This window comes from Callorhinchus milii, unplaced genomic scaffold, assembly GCF_018977255.1.
Source record: "Callorhinchus milii isolate IMCB2004 unplaced genomic scaffold, IMCB_Cmil_1.0 Scaffold14, whole genome shotgun sequence".
NCBI classification, from domain to species: Eukaryota; Metazoa; Chordata; class Chondrichthyes; order Chimaeriformes; family Callorhinchidae; genus Callorhinchus; species Callorhinchus milii.
This window is the reverse complement of record NW_024704755.1, coordinates 7,007,342-7,027,822: the sequence shown is the minus strand read 5'-3', so window position 1 is coordinate 7,027,822 and position 20,481 is coordinate 7,007,342. Positions and strand designations below refer to the sequence as shown.

Sequence of the window (20,481 nt, the reverse complement as noted above, 5' to 3'; positions counted from 1 at the left end):
CTTAGGATGTCCTCCCAACATGAAAGGTGCCATTTGTTTTTTTTAAGAACTATCGAAAATCAGTTTCTAAAAGAATTTTCAAAATTCTGCACAATCTTAGTTTTTAAAACTAAATGGTCATACTAAATGCTGGAATTTGGGGCCAATGAGCAATGTGGCTAATGGCAGACATAGTTGTAGCAGTTTGTTGAAATCAGGAAATTAATGAATCATGTAATTGACTTATTATTAAGAACTATTTGAAGTGATGGATTTAGTTTTAACAAGACACAGAAATCGGTTAGTGTCACATATGTCAGCAAACTAAGATATGGAGTAAATGCAGCTTTTTAATATAAAATAAATAATAAATGATTTGTTCTTAATGCAGGAACCTGAGTTAAACAGTAGTAAGAAGCTTATGATATCCCATTAAATTCACTGTTCATTTTCAAACATCCTAGCTGCGAATGAAATTCAATCCATTTTAATTTGATCGACTGCAAAATGACTTTATAAATATTAATTTAAACTTAATCTGAAATATGTATAACATCCAAATATTCACTCAAGAGAGCCGAAGGCCAGTATGGTATTTTGGTTGTGTTACATGAAAGTGATGAATTTCAATGAGAGAAGTCATAAACTTGTAAACGGACGAAGATTTGCAAAGCAATCTTTCATGTAGTTGGCCCTCTATAGTGGAGGTCGAAGGTAGAAAGTTTAATCGACAAAGCGCTTTCAAATGTATTGAGCTTTCGTCACTTTCTCCTCTACTTACATGAGATATTTGTTCCTATATTAAAAACTTTGATTGGCTTAGATTTTCAAAGGATTGGATTTGATAATTAATTGCTCTGTAAGTGATTGAAACGTTTAGTCGAGATGTCTGCTCTGCCTATTTATTCTAAAATGGGAAAAATAATGGTGGGCTAAATTCAATAATTTAGGACAAAACACAGGAGAACCAAACATTTGATCTGATCAAACTTCGCTCCTTTAGATCTGCCTTGTCTTAGATTTGCCTTGCCTCTGACAGTCTGGAACTTTTGTGATCATTTGTACCAAAAATGTGGATGTAGAGGACCTAGAATGTAAAATGCAAGCCTAAACAATGTATCAATGTGCTGGTTTCAAACCTAAAGACTTGATTTGAACATATATATATTATATATATATTTTAGCAATCCGTTTGCATGTGAAATTTTTGTGAATGAGTAGGATTGGCAATATTGAAGTCTTTTAAAAAAAGGTTAATGAGAAACCTTGTGGAAAACTAAATTGCCAATAAAAATTACCTTTCTCCTTTTATATGAATGCTAGAAATTATAGAGGGGGAGAAAGTTTATTGTTAAAAGTTTTACTAAATTGTTTATTTCACTGACAGTAATTTGAGGAAGTTTATTTTCAGTCTGCTTTAGAAGAAATATATTTTGTGTTGTGAAGCAAAGGTTCTTAGCACAGTGATTTCAAGAAATATTTTTCCTTGTTTAAATTTTGAAGCTTCTGGTTACTTTTTTTTTACAACCCTTGCATGTAAAAGTCGTACATTAGTAACGACATCCTGAAACTTAGGTTAGGTAGTGGTTTGAAAACCTTTTGTGTAGAGTTAGCAGGAAATCAATCCTATAATGAAACAATGGGTAGGAAACAATAACAATAGAGATAAGGGGATTTTAGGGGTGCTACCAGACTAATTCTATATATTTGAGAAGTTGGTATTAATGTACTATTTGTATAGTCCAGTGGTATTGGTCGACTTGGGAAGGTGTCTTTCCAAATAAAAGACAAATTGCAGGTATCAATAATCAGACGTCTGGTACAGTTTGTGAGCACCGATGAGCAGAGTGCTCATTGGGTCACTTTCAAAACAGATGTTTTTTTAAGTAGATTTAATTTCCAAATGCAGGTACAAATGGGACACAAAGTGCGTAAGAAACTAAATCCAACATGTGCTGTATTTCACTGAAGTTGCAAAACGCCAAATCGCACACGCAGAGACCGGGAGCGAGTGATTAGCGTGGCAGCCCCAGCCCGCAGGCTACGGGAGACAGCATGGGGGGGAGGGGGGATGGCAACATCCTAATGTAAATAATTATGGGTTCAACTAAATATAAACAGAAGAGCTTGATGTACAGTAGTGTTATTCCTTACACTGGTACAGTCTCAAATTGCACAAATTGAGTTACTGACAACATTAATGTGGGCCCATTGAAAGACAGCATTGATTACCCAGTTTAATGTTATGGTGAGTAAAGTTGACTGACATTGATGACAAGTGGGATGAGAACAATAATTTCCTAAAATCAAGAAAATGTTCCAAAGTGATGTCTCATTTCAAGGATTAGTTATGAATAATGGAGCTGAATAATACATTATAGATCTGTAACTCTTGTGACTGAGAAAATAATGTGGTTGTAAGAAAACACATTTCCTTTTTTAACCAAGATGCAGCTTGATTAGCCACAAGTGTATAATGGGAACTTGTTAATAAATCATTACAAAGTTGGCAGAGAGGATTTGTACAGTGCTGTGTGTCATTATTCAAGGGGAAATTTACAACCTTTGTCACTTTACAGGAAATGTGATGTATTAAGTGTTATCATGCCCCACAGAAGTGTATAATAAAGAGAATCTGTGTTTGCCAAACATTTTTAGGCTTAACTATTGAATATGTTCACAGGGAGCTCTTGCATCTCCACTGAACCACACGGTTTGTTTAGTTCCTTCATGTTTTTTGTATGCCCTGTTCCAACAAACGTGCTGCATTTCAGCCTGTTTATTTTTTTAAACTGGGGAATTAACCAAAGCTTTTTTTAGAAAAAAATCCAGAAAAATCACAAGGGTCTCAGAAGATGGTTATCGGTCCCATATTTGTTCATATTTTGAAAGCACTTAGTTAAAATTAATAATATATAATGTTAAATCCAAGATTGTATAACTAGGAACATTATAAATTTTGATTGCTGAGGTGGATATTGGAGGTTTATAAGTTATGTAATGATACAAACCATTTGATATTGAAAAACTATTTTGAATACGTGTACTTTTTCCACATATCACCAACAACACTAAAGTTAGCCAAAGTTTAGCACTTCTTGAAAACTGAAATATCTTTTGTTAATAATGGAACTGTGTATGTGTGAGCATGTGCACGCACGGGTGTAGGAGTATGTATGTGACCAAGTTCAGTATGCACATTAAGCTGCATGCCTTAATGCCAGAAGCTGTATGGATCAGTCTGCTGTAGATCAGATCAAGCTTTTCTGTATTGATTAAACAGACCTGAAGTACCTCTGTAATTATTGTACTTTCTGATATGCTGTGTAACATTAGATTAATTTATTTTACTTGTAATGTTTGTCACCTATTCTGTTTTGTTTTGCAGCGTACCATTTGTAATTTTGGTAATAAACTTTTGTCTTTAAAAAAAAGTATGCATCCTTAATGATGGTGTGTTTCAAAGATTTTCTTTTCCTGTTTGTGAATCTTTTACATTTCTCAAAAGTTTATTTTCAACAATGATGGTGAGAGACTAAGTGTTCTGAATTTTTAGCTTTTTCAAACTCATGTTCCCCACACATCAATCTAAACCGTCTGGGGTTGGCTGACTATATAGATGTGTGATGAAACATTTTAACTGTATGAAAGAATTTAGCGTCTTACAAAAAGTCCTACTTTTAAAAACATGGAACAGAACACACTTTGCAGACTGCACTGCTTTCTGAAAACTTCCTTAGAAAAACATACTTTCAATCTGACTTTACATTCAATTGTTTTTCCTCAGGAATTTCTGTTCCATGACTCACATGGGCTTGTTACCCTTAAACTGTTCTACAGATTCAAATGTTACAAAAGTAAATAGGAAATGGTTAGCTGGTGGAGAGAGAAACGATAATGTTAGAATATCATTGTAATAGATAATGACTAGTTTTGTAAGTACTGAATTTATACTGTTCAGTATTACAAATGCATCACTACATTGTAACTGAAAGCAATACCCCAGCATTTATAGAAGTTGCAATGTAAAGGCATGGTAGCATTCATTGCAAAAGGTTTAAAGTACAAGAGTAGGGAAGTCTTGCTGCAACTGCCTTGGTGAGACCGCACCTAGAGTATTGTGTGCAGTTTTGGTCTCCTTATTTAAAAAAGGACATACTTGCCCTAGAGGGGGTGCAGCGTAGATTCACTCGGTTAGTTCTTGGGATGAGGGGACTGACCTATGAGGATAGGCTGAATAAACTAGGGCTGTATTCTCTAGAGTACAGAAGAATTAGGGGAGATCTTATTGAAACATATAAGATCCTTAAAGTGCTGGATAAAGTAGACACTGAGGGTCTGTTTCCCCTGGTAGGAGAATCTCTAACCAGGGGTCAGCCTTTTAGAACAGAGTTGAGGAAACATTTCTTCACTCAGGGAATTTATGGAATTCACTACCCCAGAAAGGCTGTAGATGCTCAGTCCTTGAACATCTTCAAGGCTGAGACTGATAGATTTTTTAAAAATACAGGGATTAGGGGAGGATAGGGCAGGTAATTAGAGTTAGGTCTGAAGGTCAGCTATGATCTTATCGAAAGGCGGGGCAGGCTTGAGGGGCCGAATGGCCTACTCCTGCTCCTAATTCTTATGTTCTTATGTTATTTTCTCTCTCCTTCAAAATCATAAACTAGTTTACAAGAGTAGACAACCTATTCCCAGGTCCACTTAGTTTTAAACCAACTAGTCTGAGATACAGTAGTTTCAAAACCTTATGGTCCAACACAAGATTCAAAGTCAAGACTTAAAGGCACAACATTGGTTTGTCTCACTTTATTTATAGCACCTGCATCACAATTTTGAACTTTTAAGATTAGAGAAGTGTGTAAAAGAAAATAACAAGCATGGCTTTCTAGTAGTAAATTACTGCTGGATGAGTTGACGAGTAACTGTTTTTGCAATGTAAAATGTGATGAAGCTTTTAAAAGTGAGACAAGAGGCAACAAACCAATGTTGTGCCTTTAAGTTTTGACTTTGGAACTTGTGTTGGACCATAAGGTTTTGTATATTAAATCATAACGCAAGCACAAACAGGATGTGGTTTGTTTAAAAATACCATTCTCATTTGTCAGAAATTGGGAAACGTTAGCATCCTGCAGATGATGAAAGGTCAAAGACAAGCAATGTGCTGTTGACATCCTTGTCAACCCATGAAGAGAGCACATATTTGGCTGGAAGCGACTTGGGCTGAAGCTCCTGTCACAATGTTAAAACCTCTGGTTATTTTGCTGACACTGATTTTAGTGAGTTGCTCGACAAATTCTTCAGATACAGATTTTTATCATAAGGCTGTAGAGTTAATGAAGAAAACTCCGTTGATTGATGGGTAAGTAAATAATGATAGTTTTATTCAAAAAAATTATGCTTGCATTTCAAAGTTAAACTATAATTCAAAAGCTTTTATCATGCAAACTCAAGCATGTAAGTTAAGGAATAATACGTAACTCAATATGGGAGGCTGCATTGAATATTTAAACAGATTGTTTATTTTTAAAAAAGCCTGCTTTTGTCTACCAAAGTATTGTGAGATCATCTTATTTATTGGGTAAGTTTTTCATTTATTTCCAATGTTGATTGAAATCTATTTGAAACCAAGTCAATCTAAGCAATAGTTGTTTTGGATGTGGCCGTGTCCAGGTTCGTGGAACCTTATTTTTAAGCTGCAGAGAGTGTCAAAACTGAAACAGATGGTGAGGTTTATACCTGTAACTGGCTAATAGCAAGACAGGCATAATTTTGCTGTCATCTAACAGCAAAATTATGCCATCAATTCCCACAGTACTGGATTCCCGGTAAAAGTAAGAATTCTATAGTTGCAATGCATATTAATCAAGGGAGGCAATCGGGTATCCTTCCAATTGTAGGTGTTTAGCCGTGGTGACATTTAGTACAGTACTAAGAAATAGGATTGTTGGAGACTATTATTTAAGTTATTTAAAACCGTAACCAAATCATTATTGTTTGTGGTGGTCTAGATAGTCCAGTTCCTGAGACAGCCTCGTTTATCAGCAGGACTTGGGAGGGGCAGATTAGCCACTGAGAGTAGTTCTTCGCACGGGACTCCTGTTAACCCTGCAAGCTAAATATTATTATTATATTATTAAAGCCCAAGTAGGGTGGTCCTCACGGGACAAGCAGCAAGAAGCTTTCCAGGCTGTGTTCTGAATGGCAAGCTATATAGTTTTAAATTTGCAGTTATCTCAAGGCACACTCTGGGGTCTCCAATCACCAAATACTCTGGAATTATGACAGCAGATTGTGTCCTTCCAGGGAGAGAGTGCACATTCTATTCCAGATATGGAAAGTTTTATGTGTATGTGGCATATGCAGAACTCTGGTTTGGATGCTCTTAAGGTGATGGGTTTACAAGTGTGTCAAAACACCCAAATGATCAAAAAAAAACAATTATCATTGTGACTCAGAATAATGTTGAAACATTATTTCCTAATACTTTGTATCAAAGTTTGAGAATATTGTCTAGGCTTTATTTAAACTAGCAATTTTAGGATTGTAGAGATTCACAAAATTGTGTTTCAGACAAGTATTGTATCACTGGGTAACATGGATCATCCAATGCTCTCAAGCAGAGAATTGACCCAAAATTTAAGTGTCAATGTTCACTGTTTCAGCAATTAGTTTGGATGAAAAACAATCTGTTTCCTATCGATCCACACTATTGCATATATTTACTAATGTGTGAAAGGTGACTGTTTTAAATCTTATTTCCTTATAAAGAAAATATGGTCTCATCGTTATTTTAGGCACAATGATCTACCATGGCAGTTAAAGGTGAGAGTGAACAATAATCTCACTGCAATAGACCTGAGAAGCTGGAATGATACTCAGACCAACATTGAGAAGCTCAAGCTTGGTTTGGTTGGAGCTCAGGTAAAAGATGATTCTTGCTCTATTTAACCTCATATAGCATGTGCGCGTGGGTGGGTGTGGTGGGGGGGAAGGTAAATTATCTGTGATCTAGAACCTGTGCTTGGCAAAAATCAGATCAGGCCTTTCTGCATATGGAAGAATCAATAGAATTGGGACAAGGTTAGGTCTTCCAGTGAACAATAAGTGCCAGTATTCTGACATATCAACTGTACAGGCGCTCTATTTTAATGCTGCAACTGGTATCACACTGCTGCAATACAACAACAATGCCACATATACACACAAGAATTAATTCAAAATAAAATACTCTATACCCTATCAGTTAGTGAGCACTTTATTATGTCTAGCACATTACAGAAACTGTTCATTGAATGTTCATAAAAAGGAGAATTTTAAGAAATCCAATTGAAATAAAGTGAAAAGAGTTGAATGCCTACATTGGCAATTTGGTTTTTTTTAAATGACTTCTTGGTTTTCTGCCAGTTCAGTTTTACTTCTTTCTGTTTGTTCCCCAGTTTTGGGTTGCTTATGTACCCTGTAGTACACAAAACAAACAAGCAGTTCGGCAGACTTTAGAACAAATCGATGTGATAAGGAGATTGGTAGAGATGTACCCAAACGATTTTCAGCTAACTACTACATCAGCTGGTATGTAATAATAATAATAATCCTTGCATTTGATATAGCGCTTTTCATGTCTTCTAGACGTCTCAAAGCGCTTCACACAATACACTGTAAAGTGAATTCACTGTATATTTGTGGGCGAAATGTGGCAGCCAATTGCTCAAAGCAGTATCCCAAAACAGTCATGGATTGAAGTGACCAATTTATTTTTGTTTTGTTTTTTCTTGAGGGATTATTATCAGGTGTGGAGCAAGGAGACTTGCACAAGGTTTCGACCTACCAGGAATCAAACCCAGGTCTCTCACTTGCGAAGCAAGTGCTCTAACCACTGAGCTACAGGAATCCACTATGTGGAGCTATGTCATCATCTAGTCCATATTTCTTTTAAAGCTTTTTTTTTAACATGTATAATTTTGAAAAACTGGGGAAAAAGAACTATCCATTAAAATCTGAAATGTTATCATTAATCAATCCCAACACCTCAAAGACCTTAAATCCCAACCTGAAGTAACTAGACAAATTTGATTTAACATTGGTTTTGTAGGTGTTAGTAGCTGACCCCTTCCTGGTTGGTAGAAGGATGCATTCAGGAAAACAGTCAGGAATTAGGACAGACAGCTAGGTTTTAGTTGTAGCCTCAAACAATTCACGATGCTTGGAATGATGGCCTCTTGGGAGAAACTTTCACCAGGTCATCTAAGTTAAAGGCTTCTGAAGACAAGATATTATTAATGGAATCTGAAAACAGACTTTGTAGGATTTGCTTCATTTGCTAGCACTTTTGCTTTTTTTGTTCAGAAGGTTATGGATTCAAACCCAACAACGGGAATTGAGCTCAATCTAGGCTTGCACTCCAGTACAGTGCTGAGGAACCACTATATTGTTTGTGGTATTGTACTTCGGATGAGATATTAAACCAATGTCCTGTCTGTCTGTTCAGGTGGATGTTATAACTCCCATAATACTATTCAGAAAGAGATGGAAGTTTGTATATGTGAAACTTGCTATGTGCAAAACGGTTGTCACTTTTACCAACAAGAACACAACTATCACAAGTGAACTACTTGAGACATTTCTGTAATATAAATGCTAAATTAATTGTAGGCATTGCAGTATTAAGTCTGACATTTTTGCAAATATAACTATATTCATAAATTTTATTAAAGGAATTACAGAAGCATTTAAAAAGGGTAAGATAGCCAGTCTTATCGGTGTGGAGAGCGGGCATGGAATCGACAGTAGCCTGGCAACTTTGAGAATGTTCTATGAACTCGGGGTTCGTTATCTGACACTAACCCATAACTGCCATACACCATGGTAAGAAAATTCTTAATTGTGCAAACTACCTCTTATGATCGTGGCTGGTTTCCTTTAAATACTGGTTGGTTAGATTTCATGTCTACTGCACCACTGCCAGTGTTTGTACAGGTACAACAGCTAAAGTAATCTCTATCCATTTTAGGTGAATACAGAGAGTTTGCATTGGCAGCATTTAATGATTAGATGGATTTCCCAAAACGCCCTTTTCTCCCTCACTCCATGCCGTCATATGATACAGGTTGGGCACGCTGATGAACATCAATGTGGGTTACTGGAATGAGTGTCCAGATCGCAAAGTATCATTTCCTACAGCTGGAGATGAGGCAACCAAAAAATTATTTTAATTTCAGCACAAACTAAAAAACAAATCAAGATTTTTTTTTAGAAAATCAGGCTTATTCTCGAGGGGCTGAATGGCCTACTCCTGTTCCTATATTCTTAAATTCCTATGGTCAGATAAGTAATATACTCACAGAGACATTGGTGCAATTTTGACATTTATCTTGTATTTTGCAGGGCAGAAATGCACAAATTGGACAGTGAAACTGTTGAATCTTACAACCATGGACTCTCTGAATTTGGAAAAGTTAGTAAACTGTGTCTAAACATGAAAAATTGCACTTAGTTTACATTTAAAATAATATTACATCCTGGTTTTTGTGAGCCATACAAAGCTGTGGTTAAATTGTTAGGAGACAATTGACAATATGTTCGTGCCTTCAGCCACCCTCCTACTCACTCTGCCCTCCACCCTTCCTGATCCCAAAATACACAAAATTCAGGTTAATCAGTCCCACACTTTATATTAAAACACATCGTTGCAGGAACATACAAATCATGTGACTAGGCTAAATGTTTGGCTAACACTTGTACTGTATTACAAGTATAGTTTGCAGAGTACAAAACCTACCTTATCTAGATAGAGAAATTAGAATGTTCAGTCTCTCTCACCAAGCATTTTGCACCCCCTATTGAGGTTTATGCTGGCCTATAGTTGGAATACTGTAGTTTGTTTTCCATTTTGTAACGGGGAGAGATTATAGGTTCTGGACCTTTTCCACCGCTACCTGGCATCTGTTTAAGGACTTTTAACATTTAGATAAGTGATTCCAGCCATCTACTGATTGGGTGCATGATCTAAAATTACACAGAACCGGTCAGCTCACAGGGACGGGAATGCTTATGCACTAATTGTTGCCAATTTTAACTGTGTAATAAAAAAAAGGCCATCTTATGATTGCTGTGATGATCCCTTGCAGAAAGTTGTGAAGGAAATGAACCGTCTGGGAATGTTGGTAGATTTGTCGCATGTTTCCAAAGCTACAATGTTGGATGTGCTTAAGGAATCTGAAGCCCCTGTCATTTTCAGCCACTCCTCCGCATTTCATTTATGCAATAGCTCCAGAAACGTGCAAGATGAAGTTTTGGATAAACTGGTAAGAATCTTCACTTCTGTGTTTTAGTATACAATACATTTCAAGCAACTAAAAAGACAATCTCTTCTCGTCATCGTCCTTTTATTTGAAGGCTATTGTTTACTACAGTTATTCCTAGTAAAATTGATGTTAAGATCTAGTAAGTGAGTTTCATTTTCCACCATGTTGTTGGGCAGTAAACCATCAAAAGGAAAACTTAAATGAATATTTTGAAATAAATCAAAAGTAACTTTCACTTAACTTCTCACCCTGATATAATACGAGAGATTGGAAACTTCTGGTCTAAGGAATCACAGGCTGCACTCTGACATAAAGCATCGCTGCATCAATTCATTGAATCACTGCATCATCACGATTTTTCAAATAGTTTTCTTGTATCCAGTGATTTGTATGTTCAGGTACAGTAATCCTGTAGTAAACATCCACTTGTATCATTCTACAGGTAGACAATAAAGGCATTGTGATGGTAAATTTTTATCCATACTTTGTTTCTTGCAAAGACAGAGCTTCATTATCAGATGTGGCAGGTCAGTAAAAGCAACAGCCAACTGTCTCTGAATAATTGCAACAACTGACCATTTACTTACTTCTTTACTGTTGTTCATTTCAGATCACTTTGACTACATTCGAAAACGTATTGGTGCAGATTATGTGGGCATTGGTAGTGATTTTGATGGAATTGAGAGGTATAGTACATGGGTCAGCATCTGCTTGTATTGTAGCGTATTGACAATCATTTTGAAAAATAAAGTCAAGAAAAATAATTTTGGTTTCTGTCACATAAGAGTACCAACTGCTTTGGAAGACGTTTCCAAATATCCCAACTTGATCTCTGAACTTCTCCAGCGGAACTGGACTGACAACGATATCAACAATATGCTAGGTTTAAACTTGATCCGAGTCTTCAAAAAAGTGGAAGATGTAAGCCATTTTTAAAACTATTTTCTTAATATTAAATTCTATAATTAATATTTGTCCAATAAATTCTGTAATTTTATTAGATATAGTAAAAGTACATATTAGCTCTTATTATGAGTAAGTTCCTTTGAAAGCAGCGAGGAAGAAGTCTTCCAAAATACTGACTGGCAAACTAAGCAAATACTATTGTCTATTGTCAATATCAGAGTAATAACTATTTGCAAATAATTTGTTTACAAATTGTAAGTTGTCTGACCCACATCAAGGGTTAGTAAGATCACAAAGCAATTTTCTTTTTTTTTTGCTTAATTGAGCTAGAAATAAACATACTATTTGCTTATGAATATTGTAGATACAGGGCACTCCAAATGCCCTCCATACAACATGTGTTTCGAAAAAGTGATTTGCACTCATGAGACAGATTACCTCATTGATATGATCAGCCTCATGATAGGACACTACGAGTGAGCCTCCTTCTTGCCTGCAATCTGTCCTTCATATAATGTGTGTCAATGTGTCAACTAATTCTCATTATTTAGCAGCTTTTGCATTACTGCATATTAAACTTCATTGTATCAAAAGAATTCAATTGCCAAGAGTAACCAGGTTTATTCCCATGCTCTAGGTAGGCAAACGTCTTCAGGATTCCATTGGGCCACTGCAAGATGTCATCGCTAGAGATGAGGAGCAGCTCCAGTGCAGAAAATCTGCAGCTCCAGCTTCTGCCTGTACTGCTCATATGATCAGTGTGGCTTGGATCATGATATCCTTAATAATGATCTGAATTGGTTTGGTAACAAATCAATGTATATATTCAATATATTCAATATATATTAGGAAAAGTCTAAAAATACACAGGGGGGGGGTGGGGGGCAACATGTTGTATGTACATGTTTCACTTGTATTTGAGAAGAATCCTTTCTTTAATACCTTAGTTTATCTTTCAAATGTTATTAAAACTCATTGGAAAGATACTGATTTGCAAGTCAAAAAGTAACATGCAGCGCAAACCCAAATGTGTAACAATGATGCAGATGTATTTAAATAATAAAAATAACGCAACTTGTAGCTACTGGTCTCTTTAATTACAGTAGCAGTTGGTCAGTTGTTTGACGGCTTTCAATGAGCCTTTTGTGGTTCCCATGTAAATCAGAATGAGACTTTTAAATAAAGCCTGGAGACCTGGGCGATGATTTATCAGTTGATCCAAACCCATTCGGAAAAAGGCGTGCCGCGTTTCCCAATAGTGCTGTTTGGCAATTTCATCTAAGCCATGCGTGTCTTCCCTTGGTCTTAGACAAGCACACCTAAATTGTAAAGTTCAAAACTTCATAGAATTATTGATTTTAAACTCTGTTTTAGAAATCAACTACTTAAGTAATTTTATTGAAAAATCCAATGACATTACCTTAGCTTTTGATCTTTCTTTTCCTTCGGGCTGCAACGTTTTTTACTTTGTGTTTTAGCTCGTGATTTGCGATTCCTCGAGGATAAACTATTACAGATATCATTCATCAAATTAAAATATCAAATATTGCAATAATTTTTTTTCTTGTTCTCATTCATAGATATGAATGTAATTCACATTTATAATAACTTGGTATTTTGTGACCAAGCCTTTTACAGATTTTACAGAACAACTTCTGGGTTACAGGAAAAAAACTATGAACTGTACAGCATCGAAGGAAGTTATTAGTTGCTCTTTGCTTGCTTTCCTCCAAGTGATGCAAGTTTCTCAGAGAGCCTTGCACTGATGATGCTTTCTCACCAACACACTATTCCTTTTACATATGTCAATATATTCAGTCAACACTTATAGTAATAATAATCCTTGCATTTGATATAGCGCTTTTTCACGTCTTCTTACCAAATCTGTGGCACAGATCGATAGGGAAGTTCTGGTGATATCAATCTGTTACATAATAGGAAAACAGTGAGTGTTAACTCTTAGTTAGTAATAGTGGATTTTCTCATGTACAAGATTCATTTGTGCAGTATACTGGGGTGAAACGTGTGTTGAATCTAATCGACACATTCAATAAATTTAGCATTGGTTAACACATTGATTGGTTTAGAAAATCTCTGGTGCATAGTATAAATCAAATATGATTATATACTTACTGATCCATCTTCAATGAAACTTCAGGATCAAGAATTTTATAAGTGGTCGATCTACTCCTGTATTGGTAACTGATCATTGTTGGCTGTTAAACAGAATGAAACTATTGTTACTAACAGAGTACCAGCAGTAGGTTTTACGAAGTATAAATACATTATTAAATTCCCAGCTGTTTAAAGATAACATCCTAGAGCGCACTCATAGTTCCCATTTGACTGGCTCATAATAAATATCAGCTTTATTATATATTAACAGTTTAGGCTTGCAAAAATATATACATTTTTGCTTGTTAATACCTGTATAAAAGAAATACACATTGAATTTGAATAATTTACAGATACGGAATAATAATGATATTTCTTAATTCATGTGTATTTGAATTAATTAAATATCTGAACCGTGTTATAAACTCAACAGATTTCCATATAATGGCATTTGGCTACAATATGCTTTAACTTGACAACACATTTAATTTGGGGATATTAATTCTAAACTTGAACTTTTAACTTTTTGTGGAAAAAAAAGTGTGCACAAATTTCTGAAATGCACTGGTAAGTAAGGCTTGGCTGCTCTGGACTTTATGATCCGTACTTTATTTCTGAAATAAGGTACTAATTTGCAATTGAATTGCAAGTTTTTTGAGAAATGGTCCTCTGACCGATCGAATATTAAAAGCTGCTCATTAAAAATAAAGCATCATTATACTTCTGTGTAATCAGCTGTTGACTATTTAATGATAAGCCTGCAATAATGGTGTCAAAAGTATTATTCACCTTATGTGAACGACATTACATATTGAGGATCTTTTAAATTATCAACAGCTGTTGAGACCCTAAAAATATTCAATAAATTGCTTCCTCTGAAACAAATTAAACTAGAAATACAATTAAAAGTAATTTAAAATGCCCAGACCAAATTTCCAGACCATAGTTCCAATCTAATCTAGGTTATTATTTAATGAGATAGCATCTAGCTGAATTATGCGCCATTGAAATTTCATGCTTGCGGTTTATGATGTCATCTGAAATATTCCATTAGATTTTAGCCTCATAACTCACTTTGGATATCAATTACTCTCTACCTATCCCAAATCAATTAATAGAAAAGTTGGAGATTTAATTATTAGCTCTTACTTTTCTGTCAATGAACAAATTTCACACTGAAACAAATAAGGAAACATACCTCAGCTTTACAAGAGTTTAATGCACTGGTATCGAAATATGGTGCTAAGTTGCCCCAGTTGTGTTTCTTCTTTGCTCTTTTGTAATGGAAATTTCAATAGATTAATTGACCCCTAAATACTGTTCTTGTATACAAATTCTTTATGAATACAGTTAAAGACATGCAGTGAGCAGAAAATAATAAGGGGCTCAACAATTGTTTAATTTAAATTGTTAAATAAAATCAATGAAAAATATTAATCTAACTCACGATTTAGATGACTTTTTACGGATAGCACACATGGTAACGTTTGTCCCAAAGTCTCTTGTAGTAATCGGTTCTAGTTTATCGGTTTTGATGATCTCTGAGGAGGCTGGCATTGATGTTGAAAGGTTTGTTTCTGAACGCCTTGAACTGTCTGTTCCTGCAATATGTATGACAACATTTGTTGTTGTTGTTGATAGCAAATTGGTTAACATACTGCTCTTTCACCTGTGGGACCCGGATTCAGATTTTGAAAGGCTGGAATGAACGTTTTAAATTGCCCTAATGAGACACCTCCGTTGCATCGCCCGCCTCCGACAATACCTCTCCCCAAAAGCCGCTGAAATCCTGGTCGATGCCTTTGTCACCTCTCGGCTGGACTATTCTAACGCCCTCCTCGCTGGTCTCCCATCCACTGCCATCCATAAAATCCAAATCATTCAAAACTCTGCTGCCCGCATTCTCACCCGCACCAAACTCCGCTCCCCGATCACCCCAGTCCTTGCCAGACTGCACTGGCTGCCTGTCCCAGAGAGGATCGACTTCAAGATCCTCACCCTTGTATTCAACTCCCTGCACTCCTCTGCTCCCCCCTACCTCTCTGACCTCTCTCCTCAAAACAGTACCCATTGCCTTTGTTCCTGTGTCTGGCCTCCTCCTCGTCCCCCGAGTCCTCTGCTCCACCCTCGGCGACCGTGCCTTCAGCCACTGTGCCCCAAGGCTCTGGAACTCCCTTCCTCACTTCCTTCGTTTCGCTCACTCCCTTCCTATTTTCAGGTCTCTGCTGAAGACCTTTCTTTTTGACCGCGCCTTTGGTCACCTTCCTCCCCTCCCCCCGGCTCGGCCCCAGGATCCGTTACTGTGAAGCGCTTTGAGACTCCACCCGGTGTGGAGGGCACTATATAAATCCAAGTTGTTGTTGTTGGGAGCAATTCCAATCCAGTTTCTAGTGGGTGGACCCTACAGCGCAACATTTCTTACAATTTGGCATAAATCAGCAATTTCACTGAAGAGGCTAAAATAATGGCTAGTGTGGAAAGTGGAAATATTTACATTCCTGTAATTTGGGGTCAGTTGGTGTTAAGACACCCCATTATTGATCTGGGAGTGTTTGATCCAGGCAAATATAGAAGTGCGCTTTTCACATCCTTCATCTTTATGAGCACAGAATATATGTTCTCTTTAAGGTAGTGAATAATAATTATTTCAAAGAATTTAACTGGAGTTTAGCTCTGAGGGGCATGGGCAGAGCATGGGCTTGAAAACGAGTGTTTCAAGCCATCAAGCATAAAACCTCAACCTGATTAATTCTGTATGATTCAAATTACAGCCAGAAAGTTAAAGTCAAGTATTTTATCGATAAAATAATTACTTAAGAATCGGTACTCACCAGAAACTCTTTCTTAAAACACAATGAATTCAAACAGAAAAAAATCAGTTTCACACAGCAACAATAATCTGACATCCTAAGTGTTAGAGCATAATAAACAAGCAAGTATCAAGATTAATGTCAAACCTAAATGCTGCAGATATTACAGCCTTGTAACAAGATGCAAAGTTTATGTGGTGATATAACGCTTTCCATTTACCTTTCTTTGTATCCTCTTTTGAGGTTTGTTTCTGAAATAAAGGAATTAAATATTTGAATATCATTTATTTATCATTCAGCAGTGAATTATTAAACAAAAGTTTAAATGCCATTATTTCTGAAATTTATTATGTGATTCAGAATTGAGCCTGAGTTATTATGTCTAAACTGATAACTTCCTAGATTACAATGGAGATAACAAACAAGTTCACCTACACATTATTTTGTGTCTATTTGTGCTCCGTTGAATGAGAAGAATACACAGCAATACATATCACATTAAAAGCAGTTCTTTTTGATCTGTTACCAATTCTAAATCGGCAAAGACTTTACATAATGTACTCACCTGCAGGACTAAAGTTTTGCTTCTTCTAATCCCATTTTTGTCTGCTTGGGAACCTCTTCTGCTTTCAGTCTCTGCTTCATTTGCAGCAGAAACTCTTCCATTTTCAGTTTCTGTCTTGCTTGCACCAGAGACTATTCTGTTTTGAGTATCATTTGCACGAGAAACTCTTCTACTTTCAGTCTCTGCCTTGCTTGCACGAGAAGCTCTTCTGCTTTCAGTCTCTGCCTTGCTTGCACGAGAAGCTCTTCTGCTTTCAGTCTCTGTTTCATTTACACGGGAACCTTTTCTGTCAGTTTCTGCTTTGTTTGCACGAGAAGCTCTTCTGTTTTCAATCTCTGTTTTGCTCAAGTTATTCAGTCCAGCATTGTTGCTATTCTGATCATCACCCCCTTCCATTCTATTTTCTGAGTGAGTTACAGTTTTCTGCTGAGATAGAACATGGTACATTCACTCAAACCCTTTTCTCTGCCTGATAATGAGAGGCTTTTAAAAACAACCTTTGTGCTGCATTTGTGCTTCAATATTGGCAAATTCCTGTTTCCTTTTCTTCTTTCTCACTTTGTTGAAAATTACAAAAACTAGTAATTGTGATGGTTCAAAGTAGCTTGAATCAACAACAGACTTGGCTGTTATAAGAATTGTAGATACGTTTACAGGAACTTTTGATTAAAACAAATTCAATGTTTCACTCAAAGAAAACATTATTTTTCCCAATAATGATTGTTAAAAAAGTGCACTGATTTGTCAGAGATCCTTTAATTTGTCATCATTTATCTTTATCGTACAAATGTATATATTGAAATACATTTTCTGACCTCCGTTTGTAACAGAACACAATACAACGTTGTGGATGTTTAATCCGTGACAGTCCTATGCTAAGTAAAAACAATAACAGTAATTTTTTTAAAAAACTGTGAGATGCACCGTCATTCTTAGCTCACTCTTTTTCAGTTTCTAAAGTACCAGAAAATATAGCTTTCGCACTTGGAACAGTAAATTGTGTGAATCTTTTACCATTCTGTATGGTATTGATAATAATAATAATCCTTGCATTTGATAGAGTGGCTTATCATGTCTTCGAGGTGTCTCAAAGCGCTTCAATGAATTGACTGTATATTTTGTCGGCGAAACACGGCTGACTAGTCATGGATTGAGTGAACTAATTATTATTTATTTTAAGGTATTATTGCCCCGGAAAAGCGATCCGCCAATCAACAAACAACTGGGTTCCTAATTACTACTAGGTACACAGAGGCGTGTGGATTAAGGAAACTTGCCAAGGTTTAGCCCTGCGAAACCAGATCCTCTTGCTTGCAAGACAAGTGCTCTAACCCCTAAGCTACAGGACTCCACAGAGAATAACAGGTGTGGAAGTAAAATAAATGCTTATAAGAAAAATCCTTACATTTGATGGTGTCTTTCATGTCTGAGTCCATCTCGAAGCATTTCATCTGAGTTACCGTAAAGTGCAGTGATTGTGTATTTTGTAGGCGAACACATGCAGCGAATTTGCACAGAGTAATATTTCACAAACAGCCATGAAGTGAATGAGAATCAGTCTGTTACAGCTTATATGGTTGTACAAACCCTGACTGGAAATATTAGGACTTTGAACAAAATCTGTAGATAAATGTTTTAAATGATTTTTAACATAAATATTCATGGAATATATTGTAACACAAACATGATTCATACCGTTCATGCAATGGTTTTCAGAGATATTTGGGTTGCTTTAGGTACACAAAGGACATCACATGATTCTGCATTACCAGAGGTATATTTCTCAGGGATCATTTTTATCTCATCATCTGAATGTGTTGTGGTAATAATTTCTCTGCCATAGTCTGTATGGATAATACTGAAAGCATGCCGCAGAAAACAGGCCAGAGTGGAAACATTAAGGAATTGCGGTACCAATCGGGGGAAATATTTCGTTTGGAGCCTGTAGATTATAGCATTCTCAGAAGTAAGGAAACAGGTTGCTGGAGGAAATAGGACAAAAGCGGATAAGTGGAGTCCTGTAGCTCAGTGGTTAGAGTACTCGTCTTGCAAGCAAGACACCTGGGTTCAATTCCAGGCAAGGCAGAACCTTGGGCAAGTTTCCTTACTCCACACGCCTAATAATAATCCCTCCAAAACAAAACAATAATAAATTGGTCATTTCAATCCACGACTGTTTGTGGGACACTGCTGTGCGCAATTAGCTGCCGCGTTTCGCCCACAAATATATGGTCAATTCACTTTACAGCATATTCTGTGAAGCGCTTTAAGATGTCAAGAAGACGTGAAAAGCGCTATATCAAATGCAACAATTATTATTATTATATCCTGTGCAAAGTACAGGCAACTAGTCCAGCAATACCTTTGGTGGAAAAAAAAATCTCACCGTTGTTTTATTTTACTCTTCATTTAATTTTGACTACATTCTTTAATGTGTCTAAATAACCATTTCATGTTACACTCCACGTATCATAAACCTTGCTGGTTGAGTCTACTGGATCCTATTAATTCCATTGTGGCAATTCTTACAGCCAGTGTTCTATATTCTGGAGAAAGAATTTTCTTCTTTCCTTCCATATCTTCAAGAAAGGAAAGATGAAAGTTATCATTATGGACAAAGGGCATACAAATAGGACTGAAGGAGTCGTCCTTTCAGATCCAATGTGGACACAATGAACCTACTGTACTGTAAATTCTATCATTCTATGATCTCATTACCATACTTGCTTTATTCTGGAAGAAAAAATACTTTTAACACACAATATTTTCTCTTTAACTTTTAAGTGCCCCCAATCTACTAACCTGCAGAGTTGAAGTTTTGCTTCCACTGATCTCTGTTTTGCTTCTACGGGACCCTTTTCTACTTAAAATCTCTGTTTTGCTTGACATATCCAGTCCTTCATTAGGTACAGCAGCTTTGGTACCATTTTGATTTTCAGCCCCTTCCATCCTTTCCGTTGAAATCGATTCCTGCTTGGATAGAAAATGTTACATTCACTCAAACTTTGTTTTACTGTCAGATAATGAGACATTTTCAAACCTACCCGACATGCTTCATTTTTGTCCCACAATTATTGTTACTTCCCTTTCTACATTCTTCTCAGCCCAGTCTACATCTTTATGACCAGGGAAGAATAATTAGTTGCAATAATCTAAGTTCTGCGTAACTGTTGTGATGTATTATAGAACTTGAATTTTATCACCTTTGATCTTCACCTGAGCGTTCGTACTATACATCTTAAACTTGCCTTTGCCTTTTTAACTACTGCATGACGTTGTCACAATTGTTATTCAGGATAAATTAATGATGTAGTGCCTAGTTATTACTAGCTATTTCCCAGCAGGGTCAGTTGCACTCATACTTTTTACAAAAATATTGCCCAAAGTACAGTATACTTGGTATTTAATTAAAACAAACTAATAGAAACGATTATCAATTCTTTGCCAATAGGGAAGTTATTTTAATTTTTTTATAACAAAAATGCCTGCAACTGCATTAGCCATTATTGATTTCAAATATAAGTTGAAAGTCTAAGAGAAATATTAATTCCAGTTACACAATCACTAAACATCAATGCTCCCCTGCTCAGCAGGCTCCGGTCTGCTCCATGTCCCCCGCCCCACCATCGGTATTGGGGCCTTCAGACTCTGCCCCCACCATCTAGAACTCCATCACACATTCCCTTCACCATCAAGGCAGGCCTCAAGACCATACTCTTCGACCGTGCCTTCGGTCACCCTCCTACCCTCCCTAATCTCAACCCCCCAACCACCACCCCGCCCCGCTCCAGTCCTAATCCGA

At 36.5% G+C, this 20,481-nt stretch overlaps 2 protein-coding genes across 2 annotated transcripts; one reads left to right on the top strand and one right to left on the bottom strand.

Annotated features, from left to right (window-relative positions):
* The first annotated feature begins 5,109 nt into the window (after window positions 1-5,109).
* Window positions 5,110-12,619, top strand: LOC103176036 (dipeptidase 1). The gene is made up of 10 exons (XM_007889377.2): window positions 5,110-5,341; window positions 6,777-6,903; window positions 7,419-7,551; window positions 8,694-8,844; window positions 9,364-9,433; window positions 10,107-10,283; window positions 10,726-10,810; window positions 10,894-10,969; window positions 11,069-11,204; window positions 11,827-12,619. The coding sequence occupies exons 1-10, from the start codon at window positions 5,166-5,168 to the stop codon at window positions 11,983-11,985; spliced, it is 1,290 nt and encodes a 429-aa protein (XP_007887568.2). The 5' UTR covers window positions 5,110-5,165; the 3' UTR covers window positions 11,986-12,619.
* On the bottom strand, window positions 12,283-19,628 carry LOC103176170. The gene is made up of 9 exons (XM_007889577.2): window positions 19,482-19,628; window positions 16,680-17,102; window positions 16,335-16,365; window positions 14,752-14,905; window positions 14,503-14,578; window positions 13,323-13,405; window positions 13,069-13,113; window positions 12,610-12,696; window positions 12,283-12,508 (listed from the first exon to the last, which is right to left on the bottom strand). The coding sequence occupies exons 1-9, from the start codon at window positions 19,626-19,628 to the stop codon at window positions 12,283-12,285; spliced, it is 1,272 nt and encodes a 423-aa protein (XP_007887768.1).
* Window positions 19,629-20,481: the final 853 nt, after the last annotated feature.

Bases quoted from the DNA above. Each gene is read 5' to 3' on its own strand.
- LOC103176036 (XM_007889377.2), top strand. From the start codon at position 5,166: ATGAAGAGAGCACATATTTGGCTGGAAGCGACTTGGGCTGAAGCTCCT. The intron at 10,284-10,725 runs GTAAGAATCTTC...ATCATTCTACAG, and splicing joins ATGAAGTTTTGGATAAACTG to GTAGACAATAAAGGCATTGT. The intron at 10,970-11,068 runs GTATAGTACATG...CTGTCACATAAG, and splicing joins GATTTTGATGGAATTGAGAG to AGTACCAACTGCTTTGGAAG.
- LOC103176170 (XM_007889577.2), bottom strand. From the start codon at position 19,628: ATGGAAGGGGCTGAAAATCAAAATGGTACCAAAGCTGCTGTACCTAAT. The intron at 14,906-16,334 runs GTAAATGGAAAG...TACATATTGCAG, and splicing joins AAAAGAGGATACAAAGAAAG to GAACAGACAGTTCAAGGCGT. The intron at 12,509-12,609 runs GTAATGTCATTG...TTTACAATTTAG, and splicing joins AAGAAAGATCAAAAGCTAAG to GTGTGCTTGTCTAAGACCAA.